General features: G+C 40.5%; 2 protein-coding genes across 6 annotated transcripts in view; one reads left to right on the plus strand and one right to left on the minus strand.

Moving 5' to 3' along the window:
- Positions 1 to 3,715, plus strand: part of aco1 (aconitase 1, soluble) — a 72,530-nt gene extending 68,815 nt beyond the window's left edge. For all 3 annotated transcript variants that reach the window (XM_052019800.1, XM_052019798.1, XM_052019801.1), the window contains 3 exons: positions 21 to 143; positions 2,114 to 2,299; positions 3,283 to 3,715. In XM_052019800.1, coding sequence (XP_051875760.1) covers positions 21 to 143; positions 2,114 to 2,299; positions 3,283 to 3,399 — 426 coding nt within the window. In that variant the 3' untranslated portion in view covers positions 3,400 to 3,715. The remainder of the gene's footprint in view (positions 1 to 20; positions 144 to 2,113; positions 2,300 to 3,282) is intronic.
- A 4,207-nt stretch (positions 3,716 to 7,922) lies between these two features.
- The window catches only part of LOC127572301 (antiviral innate immune response receptor RIG-I-like), a 67,691-nt gene continuing 49,183 nt past the window's right edge, over positions 7,923 to 26,430 (minus strand). For all 3 annotated transcript variants that reach the window (XM_052019368.1, XM_052019369.1, XM_052019367.1), the window contains exons 14-19: positions 19,991 to 20,139; positions 19,443 to 19,524; positions 17,665 to 17,838; positions 17,198 to 17,349; positions 11,393 to 11,536; positions 7,923 to 9,113 (exon numbers count right to left, since the gene is read on the minus strand). In XM_052019368.1, coding sequence (XP_051875328.1) covers positions 8,814 to 9,113; positions 11,393 to 11,536; positions 17,198 to 17,349; positions 17,665 to 17,838; positions 19,443 to 19,524; positions 19,991 to 20,139 — 1,001 coding nt within the window. In that variant the 3' untranslated portion in view covers positions 7,923 to 8,813. The remainder of the gene's footprint in view (positions 9,114 to 11,392; positions 11,537 to 17,197; positions 17,350 to 17,664; positions 17,839 to 19,442; positions 19,525 to 19,990; positions 20,140 to 26,430) is intronic.

The raw sequence follows: 26,430 nt of genomic DNA on the forward strand, positions 1-26,430 counted from the left end.
TATTTCTCTGATGCTGACAGCTTGACGTGTATGATGCTGCAGAACGTTATCAACAGGAAGGACATCCTCTGATTATATTGGCTGGTAAGGAATATGGGTCAGGCAGCTCGAGAGACTGGGCAGCCAAGGGTCCCTACTTGCAGGTGAGTTGTTTGCATTGGGCTGAAAATGTACAATCCTTGATTGCAAAAAGAGAAATGAACTATGGCAGTTTGCCTGCATCATACAGTAGTGAAGGCATTCCAGACTGGCCAGTAGAGTGAAAGTCCATGAAATCAAATAAAGTGGTAGATTGTCTCCAAAATTAGCAAAATGGCAGGAAGTAAAATGTGCTTTGGCATTTGGAAGACTATTTCCAGTAACTTATTTAATAATCAGTTATTCAGATTTGAATGTAGAAAGCTTGATGAAGAAATTTGGAGATGATACAGAAGCTGACAGTGTGATTCATAGTGAGGAATAAGTTTTAGGGTTCAGAAAGACATTGAGGAATACCCAAGATGACCAGAAGGAAGGTATTTTGCATTAGCAAGAATAAAATCATGCTTCAAGTTATAAATTTGCAGTGATGTGGATTACAGTTTTGTTCCTAACATCTTTGTGACTGTTTTCTTTGTATGATGGGCATTTTTTATTTTGAGTTCCCAGAATAGCAGTAACTGGAAATAAGACAATTTCCACATTATCTTGGTCCAAGTAATTAAATATTAAACAAAAATTGACTTTGGTTAAATATGATGAGATCATATCAGAGAATGTAATATAATTGCTTTAAAGTGATGGATAGCCCCTTTCTTCTTCCATCACCTTCCCCACTGTCTTTATCAAACACATTACGGTAACAAATCCAAAAGCAATTATTATGGAAACGGGAAACCAGGAAAGTTCTGATGAAAGATCAGATGTTTCTTTCTTCACTGAAGCTGGTTGGTCAGCAGGATATTTCTTAGAAAATTTGTACATGGGTTGTAAATTTGTGGATTAGGCTGTGGTTGCTTTTGTTCAATCATCCCTGAATGTCAGAGACATTTAATAAAAAATCTATTAGCAAAGCTGTCGCAATCAAAGCTTTCAGGGCAGTTGGGAGGGAGGACCTCCAAGGCATCACAGGAGATCCTGTCATTAATGGGACTTAGCTATTGGGATGCTTCCGGGCAATAAAGTTGGCCTTCTCCATTGGGACTAGGTAAGAGTAGATATGGGAGGGCCATATAGGCAGGAAGGCCTGGGTTGAAATATGAGGCCATCCCACAGATCGTATTAATTACTTAGGCAAATTTCCACCAAATGTGCTATTCACAATTCCTTGCAGGGGATTTCAAATTGAGCTTTTCTGGGCTCCCTTTAAAAGTTTTTTAATTATTTAATTTACTAAGAAGCTGGCTGTTGTTCACTAAGAGGTCTAGTAAATGGTCCTACTGGTTTACATGTCTGTTTAAAAATGTTCTTTCTTTTGTTATAAATCCTTGTCTGGATACATTAATAAAATAACACTGGGTTACCATTCTTGAATGCCACATGGAATACAAGGGGAAAGAAACAGTTTGCATTCCATACAGTTCAATTACACTGTTTCATTAGAGATTCTACATTTGGATATGCCAGTAAGTTTGAAAAGAAGCTTAAGAAATCAGTTCTTGATAACAGCCGAATTTGCACTCAGATGTCACCGAATTGGAAACTTTGTTTCCTACTTTTATTTGGGTGTGTTTTTGTTTAAACCAGATTTTACTGTCAACTTTGACAGTGCCTTAAGGTTGTTTAGCTATTATTAATTTGCTGAATTTGGATTCATTGGTAAGGCCAGCACTTATTGGCCATCCCTATTTGTCTTTGAGAGGGTACTGTTAAACTCTTCATGAATGACTCGGTCAGTTTGGTGAAGGATCGTCCATGGCCCTATCAGATAAGGAATGGCAGAATTTTAATTCAGTCATGGTAAAGGAAATGCTGTATAATATCCAGTTCAGTATGATAAGTGACCTGATGATGGTGATGTTCTCATGTACTCTGTTTCTTTATGTAGTGGAAGGCATATTTTAGTTATTCTGACCAGTTACTTTTGCAAACTACATGCTGAAGGAATCAAATAACCTAGTGGTCTTCTTATCAGGGCATCAAAGCCGTCCTTGCTGAGAGCTATGAACGTATTCACCGCAGCAACCTTGTAGGGATGGGGGTAATTCCCCTGGAGTATCTGCCTGGGCAGACAACTGACAGCCTGCAACTTACAGGTCGTGAATGCTACACCATCATCATCCCTGAGTTGTTGAAGCCCAGGATGAATGTGGAGATTAAGGTGAAATCTTGATTCCAAAACTGCGAACATAATCGGGAACAACCCAGTTATTTTCATCAGGTTGGGGTGCTCCTAAGACAACGTAACTCTTGAATTTTGAGAAAAGGTCAGAAATATGTTTGTGGATTGAGCAGTTTTGTACAACCCAGAGATCATGGGGAAATGCTGAACCAAGTTAGACCAATGGAGTAAAAAATGTCAGTCATCCCTAATTGATTGAAAATAGGCTTCAGGGACCGAATGATCTATGCCTCTTATAAATTCCAGCAAATAGTTTATATTCTGGAATTTTCTCCAAACAGCTCTTAGACTTTGTCTTTATTTCTGACTCTCGGACCTGGTGCTGTTTACAAATGCTCTTCCATGCTTGTCTTGCAGTAGGCTGCTCAAAATGGAATATAAAATCCTAATTTTGGAAAAATTGCAATGATAGGAGTCAAGTTTCCTCCCATTCCTTATTTCTAGCTAGTCCTCCCATAAGGAATCATAGAATAAATGGCATACTGGCCTTATTCTGCTCTGTGTTCGTTCCAGCTGTATAACAGCCCAGTTTTCTGCTCTACCCCCATAGCCCAGGTTGCTTTTCTTCCTTCAGTTGTGCATTCAGTTTCCATTTTTGGAAAGTTATTGTTGAATCTATTTCTTTTAAGCAGTACATTCCCGATAACTGTAATTTATTAGCATTTTATGAAAGGTTAACTCATTGGTTTTGAGAATCTGTTACTTTGTTTAATAGCAGTCATACAGTAGTATTAACTTGTACAGTGGCTGTAATTGACACATGATCACATAAAGTAGTTAAGCTTACCTTCTCATTGCGCTTTTGTCCTATGATATATTTTCAAAAATCCAAGTAATTGGGGAAAAGGTCAATGTTATAGGTGATGACCAAATGGCTTTACTTGCTGCTACTGACAAATGTGATTTGTGCATATATGAAAATGTGTGTCTATTTGAACAAGATTTCTCTTTTTATCCTCCAGCTTGACACTGGGAAGTCGTTCCAAGCCATCATGAGATTCGATACTGATGTAGAACTTGCCTATTTCTACCATGGTGGTATCCTAAATTATATGATTCGAAAGATGATACATCAGTAGCTGATCACTATTTAGTCACAGTGGGGAGGCTGTTTGATCATGTTGGAAAATGCACAGATTTAAAACACTAATTATTGAAAGTAAATTTTGATATACTCTCATTTATTTCCATCTGGATGGAGCAGTGTATTTGTTCAGACTAGGTTTTTAAGTAGATAAAAGATTTATCAGTAACTTTATACATTCATTAATGAGAATTTTTAAAAAAAGAATTCTTTGAAATGACTTCTTAAGATACATGTCTGTTTTAGCTTTAATAATTGGATCTATTTTTGGAAGCCACACACCTTTGCAATACTATTAAACATGGGATATAAGAAAAACATGTTGCCATTCTTTGATGAATAACATTTTTTTCTTGATTAGTTTGTTTAATTTTCTAATTTGCTGTATTTTCATAGCTGCCAAACTAAGTGTGAAAATGTCATGAAATATTAAGCTATTAATGATAAGCTTTTTTTAGTGCGCTAGAAGATAGAGATGATTAAGTAGTATTTTTGAATCATTGGTTTGCTAGCTTTGGATTGGAAATCTGAATAGTGCAGGCTCTGGTATGGTATTGCAGGGGCTATATAAATGCAAGTTATTGTTGAATGGGATTAGTAACCTAGAGGTAATTAATTCAAAGGTATTTTGAAAAACTTAATTCAACAAATGTCGTGGGCTGCCACCTGGAAACATAGCCAGGAAAACTGTAAGTTTATCACTTAAAAACCCAGTTGCTATATGGATGCGAGTCTGTTCTGTCTATTCTAACGTTGACTCTGATCTGCAGTGGATGGTCAATCCCTAGAGCCCTCTGAAGTAGCTGAGTAATTGTTACAGCCCTTGCAGTGGATCATGAAGGTTGTCAATGTCACCAGGAACACATTAAAAAGTCCTAGGAAAGAGAAATGTAGTAAAATGCCAACAGCTGAATACACCCTTTCTGCTTATTCACCCCTGCCTATATTCATCAAGAACTCACATTTATACACCTTTAACAGAATAAAATCTCCAGAGGTTCATAATAGGAGTGTTAATAGACAAAGATTTGACACAAGGTCACACTGGTGAAGAGAGCTGACCAAAAGCTTGGCTAAAGAGGTACGTTCTAAGGAGAATTTTAAAAGGAGAGAGGCAGAAAAGGTTGGGTTGGAATTCTAAAGCTTAATGCTTAAGTAGTTACCAATGGCAGAGCAATTAAATTTAAGGATGCTCAATCGATCAAAACTGAAGGAACACTTATAGGGATACAAGACGTGAAGAGGTTACAGAGATGTGGATGAGCAGGTCCATAGAAATTTGGAAATGTGCAGGTAAATTTAAAAAAAAGAATAAGTGGTGCTGTACTGGGAGAAAATGTAGGTCTGTGGCCTTAAAGCAGCTGTGATATTTATCAGTTCTCTCCAAGGACACCTGTTTTGTCCTATTTATAATAATTACTTCAGCTCCTCTGCTAACTCCACCCCCCCCCACCCCCGAGACTAAATTTTACAAATTAATGCCTGAGGTAAAGTTTTAAGTACCCTGAGTGGTTTGCTGGATTTTCTGTTTCTTTTACACATACAACTTTAAATCTCGTCTGGGAAGTTACCCGGAGTGGTTTGCTGGATTTTCTGTTTCTTTTACACACACAACTTTAAATCTTGTCTGGGAAGTTACCCAGGGCACTCAAGGACTTGATGGTTCGTACTACAATACACAATCTGTAAGAATGTATCTGCTAGTATAGTCAAGTTTCCTTTAGCTGGCTGCATCCTCTAGAAATCCTGATTTGAAGTGCAATAGCCATCTTTCTCTTTGAGCTCCTGGCAAAGGACAAATTGCAAATAGTGTTGTTGTCTGAGGACAGAATATTTTTGCAAAATATTTCTGTTGATGTTTGCTGATTTTTTTTTAGATTGATGAATAATATGTAGTATTAACCATAATGTGGTCTTGAAACACAGTATTGACAAATGCTAGTCACCCTGTTCACGGAGTAATCTTTGACAGAAATAGGATAACCTCACTGAATGTAATGGTCTCTGAGTCATGGACTCATACAGGACAGAAACACACACTCTGGCCCACCATATCAATACTGACTATCAAGTACCCAGCTAGAGTAATACCATTTTCCAATACTTGGCCTGGAGCCTTTATACCTTGGTGATTCAAGTCCTTTTCATGATACTTAAATGTTGTGAGAGCCTCCACCTCAGTCACCCCCTCAGGCAGTGCTTTCCAGATTCCAAGACCCTTGCGTGAAAATAATCTTCCTCGCATACCTTCCTAGTCCTTACCTTGTACCTATGCCCTCTAATTTTACACACCTCTGCTGTCTACTCTATTGATGCCCCATAATTTTGTATAACTCCATCAGGTGCCTCCATTTCCCCCCCACCCCCCATTATTGTCCTCCGTTCCAAGGGAAAAAACTCAACCTATCCTGTCTCCACTCGTAACTTAAACACTAGAGGGCCTGAGCTATAGGGAGAGGCTGGCCAGACTAGGTCTTTATTCCTTGTAACATAGGAGAATGAGGGGTGACCTTATAGAAAGGTTTAACTGTGAGAGGCATAGCTAAGGTGGATCGTAACAGTCCTTTCCCCCAGGGTAGGGGAGTCCAAAACTAGGGGCATAAGATTTAGGGTGAGAGGGGAAAAATTTAAAAGGGACCTGAGGGGCAACTTTTTCACACAGGGTGGTGAGTATATGGAATGAGGTGCCAGAGGAGGTGGTCGAAGCAGGTACAATAGTATATTTAAGAAGCACTTGGATAGGTACATGTAGGGGTGGGTCTTCGAGGGATATGGGCCGAACGCAGGAAATTGGGACCAGCTGGGTGGGCATCGTGATCGGCATGGACTGGTTGGGCCAAAGGGCCTGTATCCGTGCTAGGCAAGATTCCAGTGAAACTTCTCAGTATGATCGCATTGTTCCTACAGTATGGTAGCCAGAACTACACGTTACTCCAGCTGTAACTTAATTAGTATTTTATAAAAGCTTTACCATATCCTCTCTGTTATTCTATACTCCAGCAAGTATCCTCTATGCCTCCTTAACCACCTTATCCAATTGTGTTACCACCTTTGGGAACTTCATGCCAAGGATCTTCTTTTCCTCAATACTCCCTAGTATCCTATCATTTACTGTTGTATATCCTAACCTTAGTACTGCCAAATGCATCACCTTAAACTTATCACGATTAAATTCCATTTGCCATTGCTCTGTCCATCTCACCAACTCATAAGTATCGTCCTTTACCCTCCATACTACTAATGGTGCCACCAATTTTAATGTCTTCTGTGAACTTTCATATCTCCTACATTCACATCCAATTCATTAATGTACAGTATATAACAAATAGTAAGAGTCCCAGCACTGATCACAGATAAGAGATGAGACCTATATTAGTCACATGTACATCGAAACAGTGAAATACATCTTTTTGCATAGTGTTCTGGGGGCAGCCCGCAAGTGTCGCCACGCTTCCGGCGCCAATGTAGCATGCCCACAACTTCCTAACCCGTGTCTTTTTTTTTGGAATGTGGGAAGAAACCCACATAGACACGGGGAGAACATACAAACTCCTTACAGGTTTCCAATCACAAAAAACATCCACTATCTGTGCTTCCTATCACCAAGCCAATTTTGGATCTAATTTGCTAACTTGCTGTGGATCCCATGATTCTAACCTTTGGATTAGTCCCTAATGTCAGACCTTACTGAAGTACATAATCTCACTGCCCTCATCAAATACACTTTGTTATCTATTTGAAAAATTCAATTAAATTGGTCAGAAGGAATCTTCCCCTAACAAAGCCATGCCTTTCCAAGTGTAGATTATCCCTGTATTTCAGAATTTTTTCCAATAACTTCTCTTGCACTCACTGATCTGTAATCATCTGGCTTATCCACGCTGTCCTTCTTAAATATAGCTTCCGCATTTGCTGTTCTCCAGTCATCTGAAATTTCACCTGATTTTAAAAAAAAATCTCAGGGCCCCAGCAGTTTCCTCCCTTGCTCCCATAGCAGCCTGGGAAACATCGCATTGGATGCTGGGGATTTATCCACTTTTGAGCCCAAGGCATCCAATTCTTCTCCTTTTCAATGGTAGCTTGTTGTAGAATTTCATCATCCCTCTCCGTGAATTCTCCAACTGCAGTATCCTTCAGTGAGTACAGGTGAGAAATAATCATTTAAGACCTCACATACATCCTCAGGCTCCATGAATGGATTGCTCCTTTGATCCCTAATGAGCCCTACTCTTTTGCTGTTTACCCTTTTGCCTTAATGTACCTTAAAATGCTTAATGGATTTTCTTTAATCTTGCCCACCAGTGATATTTCATACCCCTTCTTTGCCTTTCTAATTTTTTTCATTTTTAAAGTACCACCCTACACTTTTAATATTCCGGTCAGGCCTTCCTTGTTTAGCATTTACTGCTTCAAGGGACAAGATGGCTTTTCTTTTGGAGAAATATCATTGTTCACACTAGCGTAACCATTTCATGCACTGCACACACCTACTATTTTCATAAAGTTAGAACACAGTAATTTGTCATTTTAACCAGTCGAGCATTTTAATTGTTTACTGAAGCAGCAGAGAAAATTCAATGCATTTCTGAATGGCTTATGTACAAATATAATTGTTAAAACTTTCTTAAAAAGTGCTTGAAGTATTTAGATCAAGCACCTTCCATGAAGTGTACAGGATAGAAATACGCCAACTAGCCTATAATTCTACAGAGACACAAAAGACTGCAGATGCTGGAATCTGGAGCACTGACTGTCCATTTCCCTCCATCGATGCTGCCTGACCCACTGAGTTCCTCCAGCATCTTGTTTGTTGGCTTATGTTCCACACAAGCCCTCACACACCTTTTCACCATAATCTCCATTCCTTTGTATTTATCTGTTTTCTCCTTTAAAAGTATCTGTTAATAGCCTCAACCACTACCTATTGTTATAAACTGCACATACTCACCACTCCTAGATTTAAAAATATTTCTCCTAAATTCTAGAATAGATTTATTAGTAACCTTCATTTATTTAAGGCACCAGAACATTTATTTACTCTACCATTGAACAAAAAAGTGTATGATTGCCAAAGCAAGATTTCATCAAAATGACTGCAATGATATCCTAGTTACTGCACATCTGTGTACTCCATGTTCTGATGTATTTATCAGTGCATTATTCCAGAGAGAAATTCAAGCTTATATTTTGAAAGTGAGTATTTATATATCTTTGTATGAAAGTTTTGAATATTCAGATTGTTTCAAAAATCAATAGTTATATATGACTACTGATGGCCAAGTGTTGAATAAAAGTTAGAACTGTCCTCTTAATGGGTTTACAGCTAAATTGCAAAGTGCCATCAAGCCTCCTTCTGTTTAATGAAGAATATCATCTAATAAGGAAAATGATGTTTGGGATCTTTCTTATCTATATTTCCTGACAAAATTCACCACTGTCAAACTTCTTGATTGAAAATGGGACATCCTTCCATTTCTTCACAATACATGGGGCACCAGTTTTGATGTTATGTAGAACGAAGCTGTCAATTTTAATTACTGGTAGATCTTTAAACACGTTGAAATTTGCAGTGATTCCCCAATCATGCGCACAGTCCTTGCAGTGCAATTTCTCTCTCTTCTGCAGGGAACCAATGTTCTTTGGCTTTTTGTGGGGTTGGGTTTGATAGCGGTTCAAGAAGGTTTTGTCAATAACTGCGTGATGTGCATCCTGAAAGAAAAAAACATTTTTCACATAATTGCACATTTACTGCACTAAACATGCATTCTAGAACAGTATTTAATCCCTTGATCATTATCTGGTTATTATTACACTACTGTTTACTGAAGACTGCTGTGCATAAACTGCTGAACAGTTTTTTAAAATATTTTTTATTCTCCCAATTCCTTTGTGTGAAATGTACTATTGACATGCAGGCCTCTATAGGATAAGGAGGAGAAATGCACAAGTAGAAAATACCTGTAATACGGTTCTGTAAATATTCCACAAGTGGATAAAACAAAACAATATGAAAGTCATTCTATAAAATAGCTGTTTGGAAATTAAAAGAACTTTCTGTTCAGCAGACATAGGGATAAAATTGTCTGTAATAGCCTCTAAATTGGCAAACTTATTCAAAATAGCCAGTGTAAAAATCAAGAACAAAACCTACAAAGTTGCAGTACTTTGTTCAGAAGAGGGAGATTTACTCTGAAGCTAGCTGTGTTATTCTTTACCAAGAAGTCATTGTTGCTGACAGTAAATATTTGTAGTGGAAAAGGGCACCATTCTTTACCAGAAGAACAAAAGCAGACCATCTGGCTCTTCAAGTCTATTCCACCATTCAATTGGATCTTGGTCTTGTCTTAATCTACCCACTCAGGTTCCTTAAACCGCAGTATCTTTTAACTGTCCGGTCATATTCTGCTGAGGAATAGTCACGTTTTTGAAGAGATCAGAGATGTTCATAATGACCATCCCTACTCTCAAATAGTTTAACCCATCCTGGAAAGCTAGTTTTCCTGCCCAGTAGGATCATAGTGTTGCACGGTGATACAACACAGAAGCTGGCGCTCTGGCTCATTGTCACATTGACCATCAAGCACCCAACTACACTAATCCTATTTTACCTCTCACATCCCCTGCACTGATTCTCTTGCAACCCATTTACAATAGAGGCAATTTACAATAGCCAATTAACCTACCAACCAGGATGTCATTAGCTCATGGAAGGAGACAAAAGCACCCAGTGGAAACCCACAGAGTCACAGAGAAAATGTGCAAACTCCACTCAGCCACCATGGTAAACATCAAACCAGTTTTCTGGAGCTGTGGAACAGCAGCTCCAGCTGCCACCCCGTGAATGTTTCTAGTATGCCCTGAATTTTCATCATGCTGCTAATACTTTGCACTCTCTTGGAATTCATGTTCTCTGATACAGTGCTACTATTTTTCTTTCAATGGTGTCTCTTTACAAAAATCCATGCAATTCTGATCAGCAGCTCGTTCTCTCTGACTGTGTCCAGTTTTATTTCCCTCTGTTCAACTTTTCTTCTCTCAGTCAAAGTTATCAAATTGCATTCCACATCTTAGCCATTCATTATATTTAGCTGAAGCCTCTGAAATAATTACTGCTTAACCTCAGATATGCACACTCCTAATAGGGATGCACAACATAATTGAAAGTGCTAAAATAGTAGATTTTAGTGGAACTACTTTTGTATGGTCTCAGATTACTGGTAGGTAGAATACATTGTTGAAGTTTTTGTTAATAGATGAGTGGGACTTTTATCTCAATGTTTTTCCAAAATTGTAAAAGTGAGCAAGTTAATCATTGAGGTCCAAGTAGTAAAGGAGGATTTGAGTATTTTTTTTTATCTATTCATTCATGACCTTGCTAGTAGGCCAATGTTTATAGTTCATCCCTGAGGAGGTGATAGTGCAGCATAATGTTGAACCACTGCAGTCCCTGTAGTGAAGGTACTCCTATACCATTGATAAGCTGGGTGTTCCTGCACTTAGACCTAGTGATGATGAAGGAATGTTGAAATATTTCCAAACCAGGGTAGTGAGAGACTCAGTGGGGAACCTGTAAATGGTGCCAATGGGGAAAAAAAACAAGATGTTGGAGGAACTCAGCAGGTCAGGCAGCATCCGTGGAGAAAAACAGTCAATGTTTCGGGTCAGGACCCTTCAGAACTGAAGGTAGGAAAAGGGGAAGCCCAATATAGGAGGGCAGAGAGGAAAACAGAGCAGTGATAGGTGGACAAAAGAGGGGAGGCAAGATGGGCACAAGGTGGTGATAGGCAGATGCGGGAGAGGAGGGGAGAGCAGATCTACCAGGGCATGGGTCAAAGGTAAATGGTGCCATTCCCTATCAGCCATGGTGATAGAGTTTAGAAGATGATACCGAACAAATCTTAAAGGTGGTTGCACTTAACTTAGTATTTTGTAACCCCTATCATTTGAATACTTTAATATTAGTGGTAGATTAGTAAATTTGGACTTACCTCAATGATTCTTATGTCGTCGGAATCGCATGCATAAATCTTGCACTTGCCACAAAGTAACTTGTAGCTTTCAGCTGGCTTGTCAGTACTTTCATTGCTCTTAAACTCTCTCATTTTCTTCTCATCTGCTTGAATGATGTTTATCTTGGAGGAGAGAATTGAATGATTTAGGATTATACCCTTGCTAAATTCCTTGAAATATTATGTCCACTGCTGAAACACCTCCCATTACTCCATCGTTAATTAAGATAATGAGTTTCAATGTCTTGCTCTGACCATTTGAAATTGGGTGGGAAGACATGTCAGTATTGCTTGCAGAATGACAAGGGATTGAGTGATTTTCCACCGTGGAGAGCAGCAGTGGAAAATCTTAACGTACCTGAGAACTACACAGGTAGGTGAATATCTGGTTAGTGTTGAAAATGGAAGTGTATGATCATGTTGTTGGGGGTATTCTGTAGGCCTCTAAATAGAGAGACAAAGGAGCAAATCTGCAAGGTAAACTATAGATTTGCATGAACAATAGAACTTCAAAGGAATTTGTTTATCCAAGTATAAATGAAATAATGTTACAGTGAAAGAAGGGAGAGTATTTTTTGCTCTTGGCCCAGGTAGGAAGAGGCATTAGTGGATCTGGTGCTGACGAATGAGGTGGACAGAGTAATCATCATGTTACAAGGTTTAGATTAGGAATAGAGAAGATAAAAAAGATCAGGAATCTGGTCATAATAAGACAGAAGCAAAGACTGACAGAACAACTGTAATGGAAATGTGTGTGACCTTTAGTGAGATGTTTCAGGTACAAGCTAAGTACATTCCCAAAGGAAGGCACGGAAGGGGAACCAAGACCAGAGCTCCTTGGATGACTTGGATCATGGAATATGATGAAACAAAAAGACTATCCACAATGTAATGTCAAGTCAATGCTTCAATGGGAACCGAGCCACATACAAGTGGAGAGTAAGGGATGAAATAGGAGCTAAAGGGGCAAAGATGTATGCCTAGAAGTAAAGCTACTTAATAGGTACTTTGAATTGATGTTTACTAGGGAAGAGGATGCTAACATTACTGGAAGCAGGGTACAGGGACAAGTAGAGATAATGGACTGGGTGAAAACTGACAGGCAGGACATACTGGAGAGGTTGGCTTTGCTTGATCTTGATGGCTTGCATCCTAGGTTGCTAAGGGAAGTCAGGGTGGAGATAGTGGAATGGTCTGCCATGATCATCCATTCTTCCCAATGGGGAGGGTGTCAGAGTATTAAAAAGTGGCAAATGTGATACCTTTTTTATGAAAGAATGTAAAGGCATTCCTTGCAACTGTAGGCCAGTCCAATTAACATTAGTGGTGGGTAAAGTTTAGAAACTACACAAGATTTTTTTAAAAAAGCGGCACTTGGAGAGATTTGAGGGAATTAAGGAGACTCAGGACAGAATTGTAAAAGGCAGACTGTGTTTGACTAACTGGAAGTAGTCACTCATGAAGGGAATACAATGAATGTTGTCTTCGTGAATTTTAAGAAAACATCCAACAAAGTGTCACTGAGCTGTTAACAGAATTAAAACTCATGGAACAGTGCCAGGTTGGATTTAAAATTAAAAAAAAACAAAAGGCTTAAGGACTGAAAATAATTGTGGTAAAGGGTTGTTGGTCAGACTGACAGTTATTAGACAATGGTGTTCTCCAAGGGTCAGTGCTAGGATTACTGTTTATATAAATGGGTGGCACAGTGGTACAACTAATAGAACTGCTGCCTCACAGCCCCAGAGACCCAAGTTCAGTCCTGACCTCGGGGGCTATCTGTCTGGAGTTTGCATGTTCTCCCTGTGACTGTGGTTTTCCTCTGGGTGCTCCAATTTTCTCCCACATTCAAAACATATGCAGGTTGATAGGTTAATTGGCCCCTAGTGTGTACATGAGTCATAAAATCAGGGGGAAATTGATGGGTATGTGGAGAGAATAAAATGGGATTAGTGTAAATGGATGCTTGATGGTCAGCATGGACTCAGTGGCCTGGCGTATGTCTCTAAAACTAAATGAATTGGACGTTACCCTGAATTTAAAAGGCTCAAAATTTGCTGATGGTGCCAGAGGATGAGAATGATACCATCGACTACAATAGGTTGCAGGCTAACAGAATGGGGAGAGATAATAGAGACTGAAAGCTTTAGTGCTGAAATATGCAGGAACAGTGGGACTGTGTGTATGTGGATATTTTGAAGGTGATCAATTGAGAGATTAGTTGGTAAAACATGGAATCTTAAACCAGAAACGGAGTTTTTATCTTCTGCAATAACCTTTGATGTGACACCTCATGAATTGCCTTCTGGAAATCCTGATACAATACATCCACTGGTTCCCCTTTATCCACAGCACATGCTACTTCTTCAAAGAACTCCAGTGATGAAATGTGATTTCCCTTACACAAAACCAAGTTGACTTTGTCTCATTTTCTTTCATTTCTTAAGTGCCCTGCTATATAGTCTTCAATAATAGCTTCCAGTGATTTCCCAATTACAGATGTTAAGCTGGCCTGTAGCTTCTTGCTTTCTGTCATGTTACCTTTTTAAATAATCACATTTGCTGTTTTCCATTCTAACAGAACCTTCCTTGAATCTGGGAAATTTTTGAAAATTAAAACCAATGCATCACCTATCTCACTGTGTACTACTTTTAAGACGCTTCCGATGAGGTCCATTAGGACTCAGTCCTGTCAGCCCACAGCCTCAACCATTTACTAAATAACTGACCTGATGTTTTTTTTTTAAATTTCCCCAAGTGTCTCCATCCCTTCTTATTCCTGACTTACTGCTCCTTCTGCCCTGTTACTTATATCCTCTGCAGTGATAACTGATTCAAAAATACCTGTTTAATTCATATGACATCTCCTTATTTTCCATTAATTCCCCAGAGTCAGCTTCTATAGGACCAACACTTCCTTTTGTTTACAAAATATGTTATTTTTATGACCGGTTTTATTTTGCAATCTAATCTATCCTTTATAATCTTTTAGTTATTTGTTGCTGTTTTTTTTAAAATTCTGTCAAGTGTTTTGTCTTACTACTTGTATGTATTTTTTCTTTTAAGTCTGATACTGTCTTTAACATTTTTAATTAACCATGGATGCTGGGTCCTCCCATTGGAATTTTTCTTTGTCATTGGAATGGATTTATTCTGCATATTCTAAAAGATCCCCTTAATTATCTGCCACTGCATCTCAGCTGGGTGATCCTGTAAGCGAAGTTGCTTGTTCACCTTAGCTTGCTCAGCTTCCATGCCCTCATGGTTGCCTTTTAAGTTTAATATTCTGCTCTCCCTCACTGCATATAAAATTCAATCACATTATGACTGCTGCTGCCTAGGGCTGCCTTCATGATGTTAATTCACTAATCGTACAGTGGCATGCAAATATTTGGGCACCCCTGGCCAAAATTTCTGTTACTGTGAATAGCTAAGCGAGTAAAAGATGACCTGATTTCCAAACGGCATAACGTTAAAGATGACACATTTCTTTAATATTTTAAGCAAGATTTCTTTTTTATTTCCATCTTTTACAGTTTCAAAATAACAAAAAAGGAAAAGGGCCCAAAGCAAAAGTTTGGGCACCCTGCATGGTCGGTACTTAGTAACACCCCCTTTGGCAAGTATCACAGCTTGCAAATTCTTTCTGTAGCCAGCTAAGAGTCTTTCAATTCTTTTTTGGGGGATTTTCGCCCATTCTTCCTTGCAAAAGACTTCTAGTTCTGTGAGATTCTTGGGTCGTCTTGCATGCACTGCTCTTTTGAGGTCTGTCCACAGATTTTCGATGACGTTTAGGTCGGGGGACTGTGAGGGCCATGGCAAAACCTTCAGCTTGTGCCTCTTGAGGTAGTCCATTGTGGATTTTGAGGTGTGTTTAGGATCGTTATCCTGTTGTAGAAGCCATCCTCTTTTCATCTCTAGCTTTTTTTTAATTACAGACAGTGTGGTGTTTGCTTCCAGAATTTGCTGGTATTTAATTGCATTCATTCTTCCCTCTACCAGTGAAATGTTCCCCGTGCCACTGGCTGTAACACAAGCCCAAAGCATGATCGATCCACCCCTGTGCTTAACAGTTGGAGAGCTGTTCTTTTCATGAAATTCTGCACCCTTTTTTCTCCAAACATACCTTTGCTCATTTGCAGCCAAAAGTTCTATTTTAACTTCATCAGTCCACATGACTTGTTTCCAAAATGCATCAGGCTTGTTTAGATGTTCCTTTGCAAACTTCTGACACTGAATTTTGTGGTGAGGATGCAGGAAAGTGTGGAGAAAAAAGGGTGCAGAATTTCATGAAAATAACACCTCTCGAACTGTTAAGCACAGGGGTGGATCGATTGTGCTTTGGGCTTGTGTTGCAGCCAGTGACACAGGGAACATTTCACTGGTAGAGGGAAGAATGAATTCAATTAAATACCAGCAAATTCTGGAAGCAAACATCACACCGTCTGTAAAAAAAAAGAACCTGGAGATGAAAAGAGGATGGCTTCTACAACAGGATAACAATCCTAAACACACCTCAAAATCCACAATGGACTACCCCAAGAGGCACAAACTTGAAGGTTTTCTCGTGGCCCTCATGGTCTCCCGACCTAAACATCATCGAAAATCTGTGGATAGACCTCAAAAGAGCAGTGCATGCAAGACGACCCAAGACTCTCACAGAACTAGAAGCCTTTTGCAAGGAAGAATGGGCGAAAATCCCCTAAAGAAAAATTGAAAGACTCTTAGCTGGCTACAGAAAGTGTTTACAGGCTGTGATACTTGCCAAAGGGGGTGTTACTATACTGACCATGCAGGGTGCCCAAACTTTTGCTTCGGGCCCTTTTCCTATTTTGTTATTTTGAAACTGTAAAAGATGGAAATAAAAAAGAAATCTTGCTTAAAATATTAAAGAAATGTCATCTTTATCTTTATGTCTTTTGGAAATCAGGTCATCTTTTACTTGCTTAATTATTCACAGTAACAGAAATTTTGACCGGGGTGCCCAAACTTTGCATGCCACTGTATGTCATTGTACAGCACCAGGTGAAGCGCCTGATCACTGGCTCCATAATATGCTTTTCTAAGAAACTATCCTAAAAATAGTCTGAGCTTCTCATGTAGGCTACCTTTGCCCATATGATTTAGGTGTTCATCACACACAAAATTAATGTAAAACTAAAATTGAATAGTTTTAAGAAAAAAAGTAGCTCTGAATAAGAAAACAACTTTTGAAAAGTAGAATGGGAAGATTTTGCATTCAAGACAGAAAGTAAGCCACCTGAAACATCATCGCAAACTGAATCACACAAAATTTTCATCTAAATATTTTCTGGATCAGAGTTAAAGGAAAATCTAAATAACCAGGTTAATTATACCTAAACAAGAACAGCCACTGACTTCTATGTTCAGTAAAGATGGTGACAGAAGAGACTGCAGTTGCTGTAATCTGGAGCAAAAACCAAAATGCTGGGGGAGCTCAGCGGGTCAAACATTTTTACAGATCATTCATGCAGAATGACCATAATTTGACAGAAAATTTGTTAAGCATATTAAATTTTCACATCGGAATAACACAAAACTTCAGTGACTAATAAAGCAAACTGCAAATTCCAAGAAACTTGTGACCAATTTGCAGACTCAAACCTCTAGTCCTTGTACTAAGTACGGGTTTAATGTTTTCCCATAATTTTATAAAGTGGAGTGTTAGCAATAAAATACATTCATGAAAGAACATTTTGCATATTGCTGCATGTGCCTCCCAGACTCCTAGAATAGATCAAAACTAATTTTTATTATTATTACCTTTTTACTAAATGTTGGCCGGTCCCATTGTTGTAATTCCTGTATAGCTTTGTACATCATCTTTTCCTGTGCAGAATTGATCATTTCTTTCTCTACCTGTTCTTTCTTGCTGGTAACAAGGATGCACTTGCTGCCTTGTGCTCTTCCACGGCCTGTGACAATAGCAACAACTTGTATCTAAATCATCCCTCTTAAAGAATTAAACAGAATTACCACAAAGTGATGCAAGGGCAATGAACTCCTAACACATTCATCTTTTGCATCTTAATGGCAAATAATCTAAGAACAAACCACTCACTCTGTGCATAATAATGAAATTTATATTAATTGAGCTTGCTGGTTGTTAATTAACAGATTTATCAATTAGTAACTGCTAGTCACATCTCTACACTGTTCTCACAGTAAATGTGTTAAATTCTATGGGAACTCCTGATCAGTGCATCACCAGGTTTTTTCAGGAACCTTACCTCTCGTTTGGATCATTTTTATAACATTTCCCACATATTCATATAACAGTACAAGGTTACACTGTACAATGTCGATTCCTTCATCAGCGACTGATGTGGCCACAAGGATTTTGCTTCCCCCAGATTCATTTCTAAAGGAATTCAGCACTTCTTTTTGTGAGGGGAGAGTCATTCCTGCGGAGAGAAAAAAAACTGTTGCTAAAATGATTACCTTTTAATATCATCTGCAATGCTAGGTTAATAGAAAGTAATACTTTTATAATTACACACTGTCTCCAACTCCACAAAGCCTTCCAGCCTGACAATCATCGCTATACCCCATTCACCACAATCCCCAATATGTCTTACCTATACCACCAATTCTGGTCTGTTACACATCCACATTTTTAATCGTTCCACCATTGGCACTCTACCTTCAGCTGTCAAGGACCCAGGCTCTGGAATTCTGTCCTTAAATCACCCCACTTCTCTGAACGGCTTTATCTACTTTTAGAAGACTTTGTTGCAACAATGCCTCCACTTCAAAAACGCTTCCTTTATTGGCTGCAAATTGCGTTGGGATGAACAGAGACTGTGAAAGGCAGTGCAGAAATGCAACCTCTTTCTTGTTGACTTTCACCCAACTAACCTCCTTGTGTAGCTTGGTGTCATTTGGTTTAATAAGCATTCCACTGTTGGGACGTTTTACTTTACTGGTGGTATCAATACAAATTATTGTAAATACACTTAACAGATCTAGATTGTACACAGATGAACAAAGTTGACAAATTATCGCACACAAGCCACCTACTCCTTAGAATGCTTTCTTGTATTCCAACATATGTGATTATCGTTCCTCCTACAGTTTTTTCCTGATTTAAAAGCTGTGAGGAGAAGCCTTTGAGTGGGGTAGTGAAATAAAACCATTAAAGCCTTCTCTTCCAGCATGTTAAATCCAGTGTTAATTATCAGTTGAACATTGCCTAATTATAACAACACTGCCAAGAACTGTTTCTATTTGGTACCAGAGGACACAGAGTTGAGTTACTTGGCTAAACAACCCGAGTCAATAAAAGAATTGTTATGATGATGTAATGTGGAATGTGCTGTCTGGAAGATGATGCAAGAGCCTCAGTCATAACCTGCCAATGGGAATTGGTGGATGCATAAAGTGGAAACATTAGTCCAATTTGTTCCACTCTTCCTGTTCTTCCAGTCTGACGTAGGATGTTGTTATGATTAAGTTTCTAGTCTAACAGACAGAGCTCTGACTAGGTGATCCAGAGACGAGAGTTCAAATCCCACTGTGACTGGAGAATATTAAACTCAGTTAAATAAATCTGGAATTTAAGGTAACAATGAAACTGAATTGTTGTTAAAAAGAAACTCAGAGGAAATCTGCCATCTTTGTGCTGTCTGACCTGTGTCACTCCAGAGCCACTGATCTGCTTGACTCAAATCCTTCCCAAGTTCAGGACATTTAGAGAACAACAATAAAAATAAAAATGCTTGCCAAGTGTTTGTTTGTCCAATTTCCATTTTAAAGTTACCATTGAACTACCTACACAACCTTATTAGATCACAATAATTCAATGCCATTGTGTGACCTGCGATTCTCTCTCTCAAATTAACAAATCCATGACTTCTGGCTACCAGCCTTCCCCACCAGTGGGAACAGCTTCCTTCCTTACTGCATTAAAACCACTCAACTTTAGAACCTTACATTTCAGTGTCCTTGTATTAAGTGCAAAAACTTATCACCATTACAGATCTAATAATTAAACAAAAGGTAAAATTACCTGTGTTCTTCGATCGTCCTAATAGCATTTCAGGTTGTAAGAATGCCAGCGTCTCAGTGTCTTTTAACCAATTTCTCAATGCCTGCATTTAAAGAGGAATTTAATTCACTTTTAACTTGACAAGGAAGCCTCAAATAAGAGACTAACCTCCCCAAATCAAAAAGGTCTACTTTCTTGTTCCATCTGCTTCCATGCAAGATTTCTTTCAAAATTAATATTGAAGAAAATGTTTACTTTCTACAACAGACATAATAGCCCCTCACGCCTATTCTTCCATTCAATTAAGCCATCTTAGTCTAAACTGTTGCAGGGTATTAGACATTTTAATATCTGGATTTAAAAAAAACTATCAAATCATTCTTCGGGAACAATTGACGGCTTTGGAGAGGATACAAGAGAGATTTACCAGAATGGTTCCATAGATTAGAGATTACAGTGAATAGACTGGAGAATCTAGAGTCATCCCCCTGAAATGCTGGTTAAATTAAACAATGATTCAGATGGAGTAAATGAAGTAAAACTGTTTTCAACAGCTGAAGGGAGCTTACATCAGCAAGAGCTCTGGTTCTGACAAACATGATGGTTTTGGTCTTTGGGTTTTTCCGATATTCCTCGCACAAAATCTTCCTCACTTCAGTCAGTTTGGGATTTTCATAAGCTGGGTCAGCTTCTATTGTCAGCAGTTGCTGTTTCTTCGCTGAGGATAAAAACAAGTAAATTGCTTAATGCAGCTCATAAAGATCAATAAATAGTACTAATTCTTATAAAACCAGACAGCCTCACATTCAGGGTACAAAACCTGCTCCTAATTAAGACTTTTCCCCCAAGTTTTGAAAAATAAGATTTCTTTTTAGTCACATGCACATCGAAACACACAGTGAAATGCATCTTTTGCGTAGAGTGTCCTGGGGGCAGCCCGCAAGTGTCGCCACGCTTCCGGTGCCAACATAGCATGCCCACAACTTCCTAACCCGTACGTCTTTGGAATGTGGGAGGAAACCGGAGCACCCGGAGGAAACCCATGCAGACATGGGGAGAATGTACAAACTCCTTACGGACAGCGGCAGGAATTGAACCCAGGTCGCTGGCGCTGTAATAGTGTTACGCTAACCGCTACACTACCATGCCTTTATCAATAAATTAAAGCTAGGTTTGGTAGGATATGATTTGTTTGAATCCTTTAAAAGTTCATTTCAACACACCTTTGAATTGATGAAAAATACTTCCATTGATAATTGTAGGAATGGAGTTGGAGGGACTAATCAGGCAAAGCTTTTAAAACACAGCAGGCAGCCCGGGAAGGTCAGTGCACCCCTCTGATCCAAGACCAGTGTGGCAGTGCACAGTCTCCTTGATCTGAGAGCCTTGATGAACTACATAAAAGCCCTACTGCAGAGGGTTTAAACTAGTTTGGCAGGGGGATGGGAACCCGAGTGATAGGTCAGAGGATGGGGCAGTTGGTGTACAGGTTGACGCAGCATATAGAGAGACTGTGAGGAAGGATAGGCAGTTGATAGGGCAAAATTGGAGTTGGATGGGTTGAAGTGTGTCTATTTTAATGCCAGAAGTATCAGGAACAAGGGCGATGAACTTAGAGCATGGGTCAGTACATGGAACTACGATGTTGTGGCCATTACAGAGACTTGGCTGTCACAAAGGCAGTAATGGCTGCTGGATGTTCCAGGGTTTAGATGTTTCAAAAGGGATAGGGACGGAGGTAAAAGAGATGGGGCAGTGGCATTGCTTATCAGGGATAGTATCACAGCTGCAGAAAGGCAAGATGTCCTGGAGGGATTGTCTACTAAGTCAGTGTGGGTGGAATTCAGAAACAGGAAGGGAGCAATCACTCTATTGGGAGTATTCTATAAGCTCCACCCCTGCACCCCACCCCACCCCAATAGCAACAGAGACAGAGGAACAGATCGGGAGGCAGATTTGGGAAAGGTGCAAAAATAACAGGGTTGTTGTCATGGGTGATTTCAACTTCCCTAATATTGATTGGCACCTCCTTAGTGCAAAATATTTGGATTGGGCGTAATTTGTTAAGTGTGTCCAGGAAGAATTCCTGACACAATATGTAGACAGGCCGACTAGAGCAGAGGCCATTCTGGATCTGGTACTAGGCAATGAACCTGGTCAGGTGTCAAATCTCTCTGTGGATGAACATTTCAGAGACAGTGACCACAACTCCCTGACCTTTACCCTTGCCTTAGAGGGATAGGAGCAGAAGGTATGGGAAAGTATTTAATTGGGGCTGGGGGAATTATGATGCTGTTAGGCAGGAACTTGGAAGTGTAAATTAGGAGCAGATCTACTCAGGGAAATGCACAGTGGAAATGTTGAGGTTGTTTAAAGATCACTTGCATGGGGTTCTGGATAGGTTTGTCCCATTGAGGCAGGAAAAGGATGGCAGGGTGAAGGAACCATGGTTGACAAGAGATGTGGAATATCTAGTGAAGAGGAAGAAAGAAGCTTACCTAAGGTTTAAGAAGCAGGGGTCAGACAGGGCTCGAGAGTTACAAGGTAGCCAGGAAGGAGCTTGAGAATGGACGTGAGAAGGCCTTGGTGAGTGGGATTAAGGAAAACCCCAAGGTGTTCTACATGTATGTGAAGAATAGGAGGATGACTAGAGTGAGGGTAGGACTGATCAGGGATAAAAGAGGAAACGTGCCTGGAGCCTGAAGAGGTAGGGGAGTCCTTAATGAATACTTTGCTTCAGTATTCACTAAAGAGAGAGAGACCTTGACATTTGTGAGGATGGCGTACAACAGGCTGATACGCTAGGGCATGTCGACGTGAGGAAAGAGGATGGGCTGGAACTTTTGAAAAACATTAGGATAGATAAGTCACCGGGGCCAGGCGGGATATATCCAAGGTTATTACGGGAAGTGAGGGAAGAGATCACTGCGCCTTTGGCGACGATCTTTGTGTTCTCACTGGCCACAGGAGTAGTGCCAGATGATTGGAGGGTGGCAAATGTGGTTCCTTTGTTTAAGAAAGGGAGTAGGGATAACCCTTGGAATTACAGACCAGTGAGTCTTACTTCAGTGGTGGGCAAATTACTAGAGAAGATTCTTAGAGGCAGGATTTATGGGCATTTGGAGAAGCATAGGCTGATTAGGGACAGTCAGCATGGCTTTGTGAGGGGCAGGTTGTGCCTCACGAGCCTGATTGAATTCTTTGGGGATGTGACAAAGCACATTGATGAAGGTAGAGCAGTGGATGTGGCGTACATGGATTTTAGTAAGGTGTTTGATAAGGTTCCTCAAAGAAGGCTCATTCAGAAAGTCTGGAGGCATGGGATCCAGGGAAACTTGGCTGTGTGGATTCAGAATTGGCTCGCCTATAGAAGACAGAGGGTGGTGGTAGATGGAGCGTATTCTGCCTGGAGGTTGGTGACCAGAGTTGTTCCACAAGGATCTCCTCTGGGACCCCGGCTCTTTGTGATTTTTATAAATGACTTGGATGAGGAAGTGGAAGGGTGGGTTAGTAAGTTTGCAGATAACACAAAGGTTGGTGGTCTTGTAGGTATTGTATAAGGTTGTCAAGGGTTACAACGGGACTGATAGGATGCAAAGCTGGGCTGACAATTGACAGATGGAGTTCAACCCAGAAAAGTGTGAAGTGATTCACATCAGAAGGTTGAATTTTAAGGCAGAGTACAGGGTTAATTGCAGGATTCTTAGCAGTGTGGAGGAACAGAGGGATCTTGGGGTCCAAGTCCATAGACCCTTCAAAGTTGCCGCACAAGTTGATAGGGTTGTAAAGAAGGCATATGGTGTGTTGGCCTTCATTAGTCAGGGGATTGAGTTCAAGAGCCACGATGTAATGCTGCATCTCTATAAAACCCTGGTTAAACCACACTTAGAATATTGTATTCAATTCTGGTTGCTTCACTACAGGAAAGATGTGGAAGCTTTAAAAAGGGTGCAGAGGAGATTTACCAGGATGCTGTCTGGATTGGAGAGCATGTCTTATGAGGATAGGTTGCATGAGCTAGGGCTTTTCTCTTTGGAGCAAAGGAGGATGAGAGGTGACCTTATAGAGGTGTACAAGATGAGAAGAGGCATAGATCAAGTGGTCAGCCAGAGACTTTTTCCCAGGGTAGAAATGGCTAACATGAGGGGGCATAATGGGAACCGGAGGGATAGGTCAGTGGAAGAAGTGCATGGAGTAAAGTCAGATCTAACATATAGAGAGGCTTTGAGGAAGGAGAAGCAGAGCATAGGGTATAAAAGTAATAACGTGGATGGGCTAAAGTGCATTTACTTAAATGCAGGAAGTATTAGGAATAAGGGTGATGAATTGAGAGCTTGGATAAATCATGGAACTATGCTATTGTGGCTCTTGCAGAGACTTGGCTGTCACCAGGGCAGGAATGGATACTGAATATTCCTGGATTTCAGTTTTTTTTTTAAAAGGGATAGGGAAGGGGGGGGGGGGAAGAAGAGGAGGAGGGGTGGCGTTACTGGTCGGGGATACTATTACAGCTGCAGAAAGGGTGGATAATGTAGAAGGATCCTCTCTAGAGTCAGTATGGGTGGAAGTTAGGAACTCTACTGGGAGTATTCTGTAGGCCTCCTGGTAGCAGCAAGGATACTGAGGAGCAGATCGGGAGGCAGATTTTGGAAAGGTGCAAGAATAACAGGGTTGTTATCATTGGAGACTTCAATTTCCCAAATATTGATTGGCACCTGCTTAGCACCAAAGGTTTAGATGGGGCGAAGTTTGTTAAGTGTGTCCAGGACGGATTCCTGTCACAGTATGTTGACAGGCCGACTAGAGGGAATGCCATGTTAGATCTAGTATTAGGTAATGAACCGGGTCAGGTGACAGATCTCTTGGTGGGTGAGCATTTGGGGGACAGTGACCACCGCTCCCTAACCTTTAGCATTGTCATGGACAAGGATAGGAGCAAAGAGGACAGGAAGATATTTAATTGGGGAAGGGAAAATTATGAGGCTATAAGGCTAGAACTTGAGAGTGTGAATTGGGATGACATTTTTGAAGGGAAATGTACTATGGAGATGTGGTCGTTGTTCAGGGATCTCTTGTAGGATGTTAGGGATAAATTTGTCCCAGTGAGGCAGAGAAAGAATGGCAGGGTGAAGGAACCATGGGTGACGAGAGGTGGAACAACTAGTTAGGAGGAAGAAGGCAGCATACATAAGATGTAAGCAGCGAGGATCAGATAGGGCTCATGAGGAATATAGGGTGGCAAGGAAGGAACTTAAGAAGGGGCTGAGGAGAGCAAGAAGGGGACATGAAAAGGCTTTGGCGAGTAGGGTTAAGGAAAACCCCAAGGCATTTTTCACTTACGTGAAGAGCAGAAGGATGATGAGAGTAAAGGTAAGACCGATTGGAGACAAAGGTGGGAAGATGTGCCTGGAAGCTGTGGAAGTGGGTGAGGTTCTTAATGAATACTTCTCTTCAGTATTCACCAAGAAGAGGGGCCTTGATGACGCTGAGGACAGTGTTGGTAAAGTTAATGTTCCAGAGCATGTAGATATCAAGAGAGAGGATGTGTTGGAGCTGTTAGAAAATATTAGGACAGATAAGTCCCCGGGGCCTGACGGAATATTCCCCAAGTTGCTCTGCGAGGCGAGGGAGGAGATTGCTGGACCGTTGGCCAGGATCTTTGAGTCCTCGTTGTCCACAGGAATAGTACCGGAGGATTGGAGGGTGGCAAATGTTGTCCCCTTATTCAAAAAAGGTAGTTGGGATAGTCCAGGGAATTATAGACCAATGAGCCTTACATCTGTGGTGGGTAAGCTGTTGGAAAGGATTCTTAGAGATAGGATCTATGGGCATTTAGAGAATCATGGTCTGCTCAGAGACAGTCAGCATGGCTTTGTGAAGAGCAGATCAGATATCACAAGCCTGATAGGGTTCTTTGAGGAGGTGACCAGGCAAATTGATGAGGGTAGTGCAGTAGATATGGTCTACATGGATTTTAGTAAGGTGTTTGACAAGGTTCCACATGGTAGGCTTCTTCAGAAGGTAAGAGGGCATGGGATCCAGGGAGGCTTGGCTTGCCTGTAGAAAGCAGAGGGTTGTGGTGGAGGGAGTGCATTCAGATTGGAGGGCCGTGTCTAGCGGTGTCCCACAAGGATCGGTTCTGGGACCTCTGCTTTTCGTGATTTTTATTAATGACTTGGATGAAGGGGTAGAAGGGTGGGTTGGCAAGTTTGCGAACGACACAAAGGTTGGTGATGTGGATAGTGTGGAGGATTGTCGAAGATTGCAGAGGGATATTGATAGGATGCAGAGCTGGGCTGAGAAGTGGCAGATGGAGTTCAATCCGGAGAAGTGTGAGGTGGTACGCTTTGGAAGGACAAACTCCAAGGCAGAGTACAAAGTTAATGGCAGGATTCTGGGTAATGTGGAGGAGCAGAGGGATCTGGGGATTCATATCCACAGATCCCTGAAAGTTGCCTCACAGGTGGATAGGGTAGTTAAGAAAGCTTATGGAAAGTTAGCATTCATAAGTCGTGGGATCGAGTTTAAGAGCCGCAAGGTAATGATGCAGCTTTACAAAACTCTGGTTAGACCACACTTGGAGTGCTATGTCCAGTTCTGGTTGCCTCATTATAGGAAGGATGTGGAAGTGTTGGAAAGGGTGCAGAGGAGATTTACCAGGATGCTGCCTGGTTTGGAGAGTATGGATTATGAGGAGAGACTAAGGGAGCTAGGGCTTTACTCTTTGGAGAGGAGGTGGATGCGAGGAGACATGATAGAGGTGTACAAAATATTAAGAGGAATAGATAGAGTAGACAGCCAGCGCCTCTTTCCCAGGGCATCAATACTCAATACAAGAGGGCATGGCTTTAAAGTAATGGGTGGGAAGTTCAAGGGAGATATCAGAGGGAAGTTTTTTTTACCCAGAGTGTGGTTGGGGCATGGAACGCACTGCCTGGAGTGGTGGTGGAGGCAGGTACATTGGTCAAGTTCAAGAGATTGCTAGATAAGCACATGGAGGAATTTAAAA

Source organism: Pristis pectinata, chromosome 7 (assembly GCF_009764475.1).
Source record: "Pristis pectinata isolate sPriPec2 chromosome 7, sPriPec2.1.pri, whole genome shotgun sequence".
NCBI classification, from domain to species: domain Eukaryota; kingdom Metazoa; phylum Chordata; class Chondrichthyes; order Rhinopristiformes; family Pristidae; genus Pristis; species Pristis pectinata.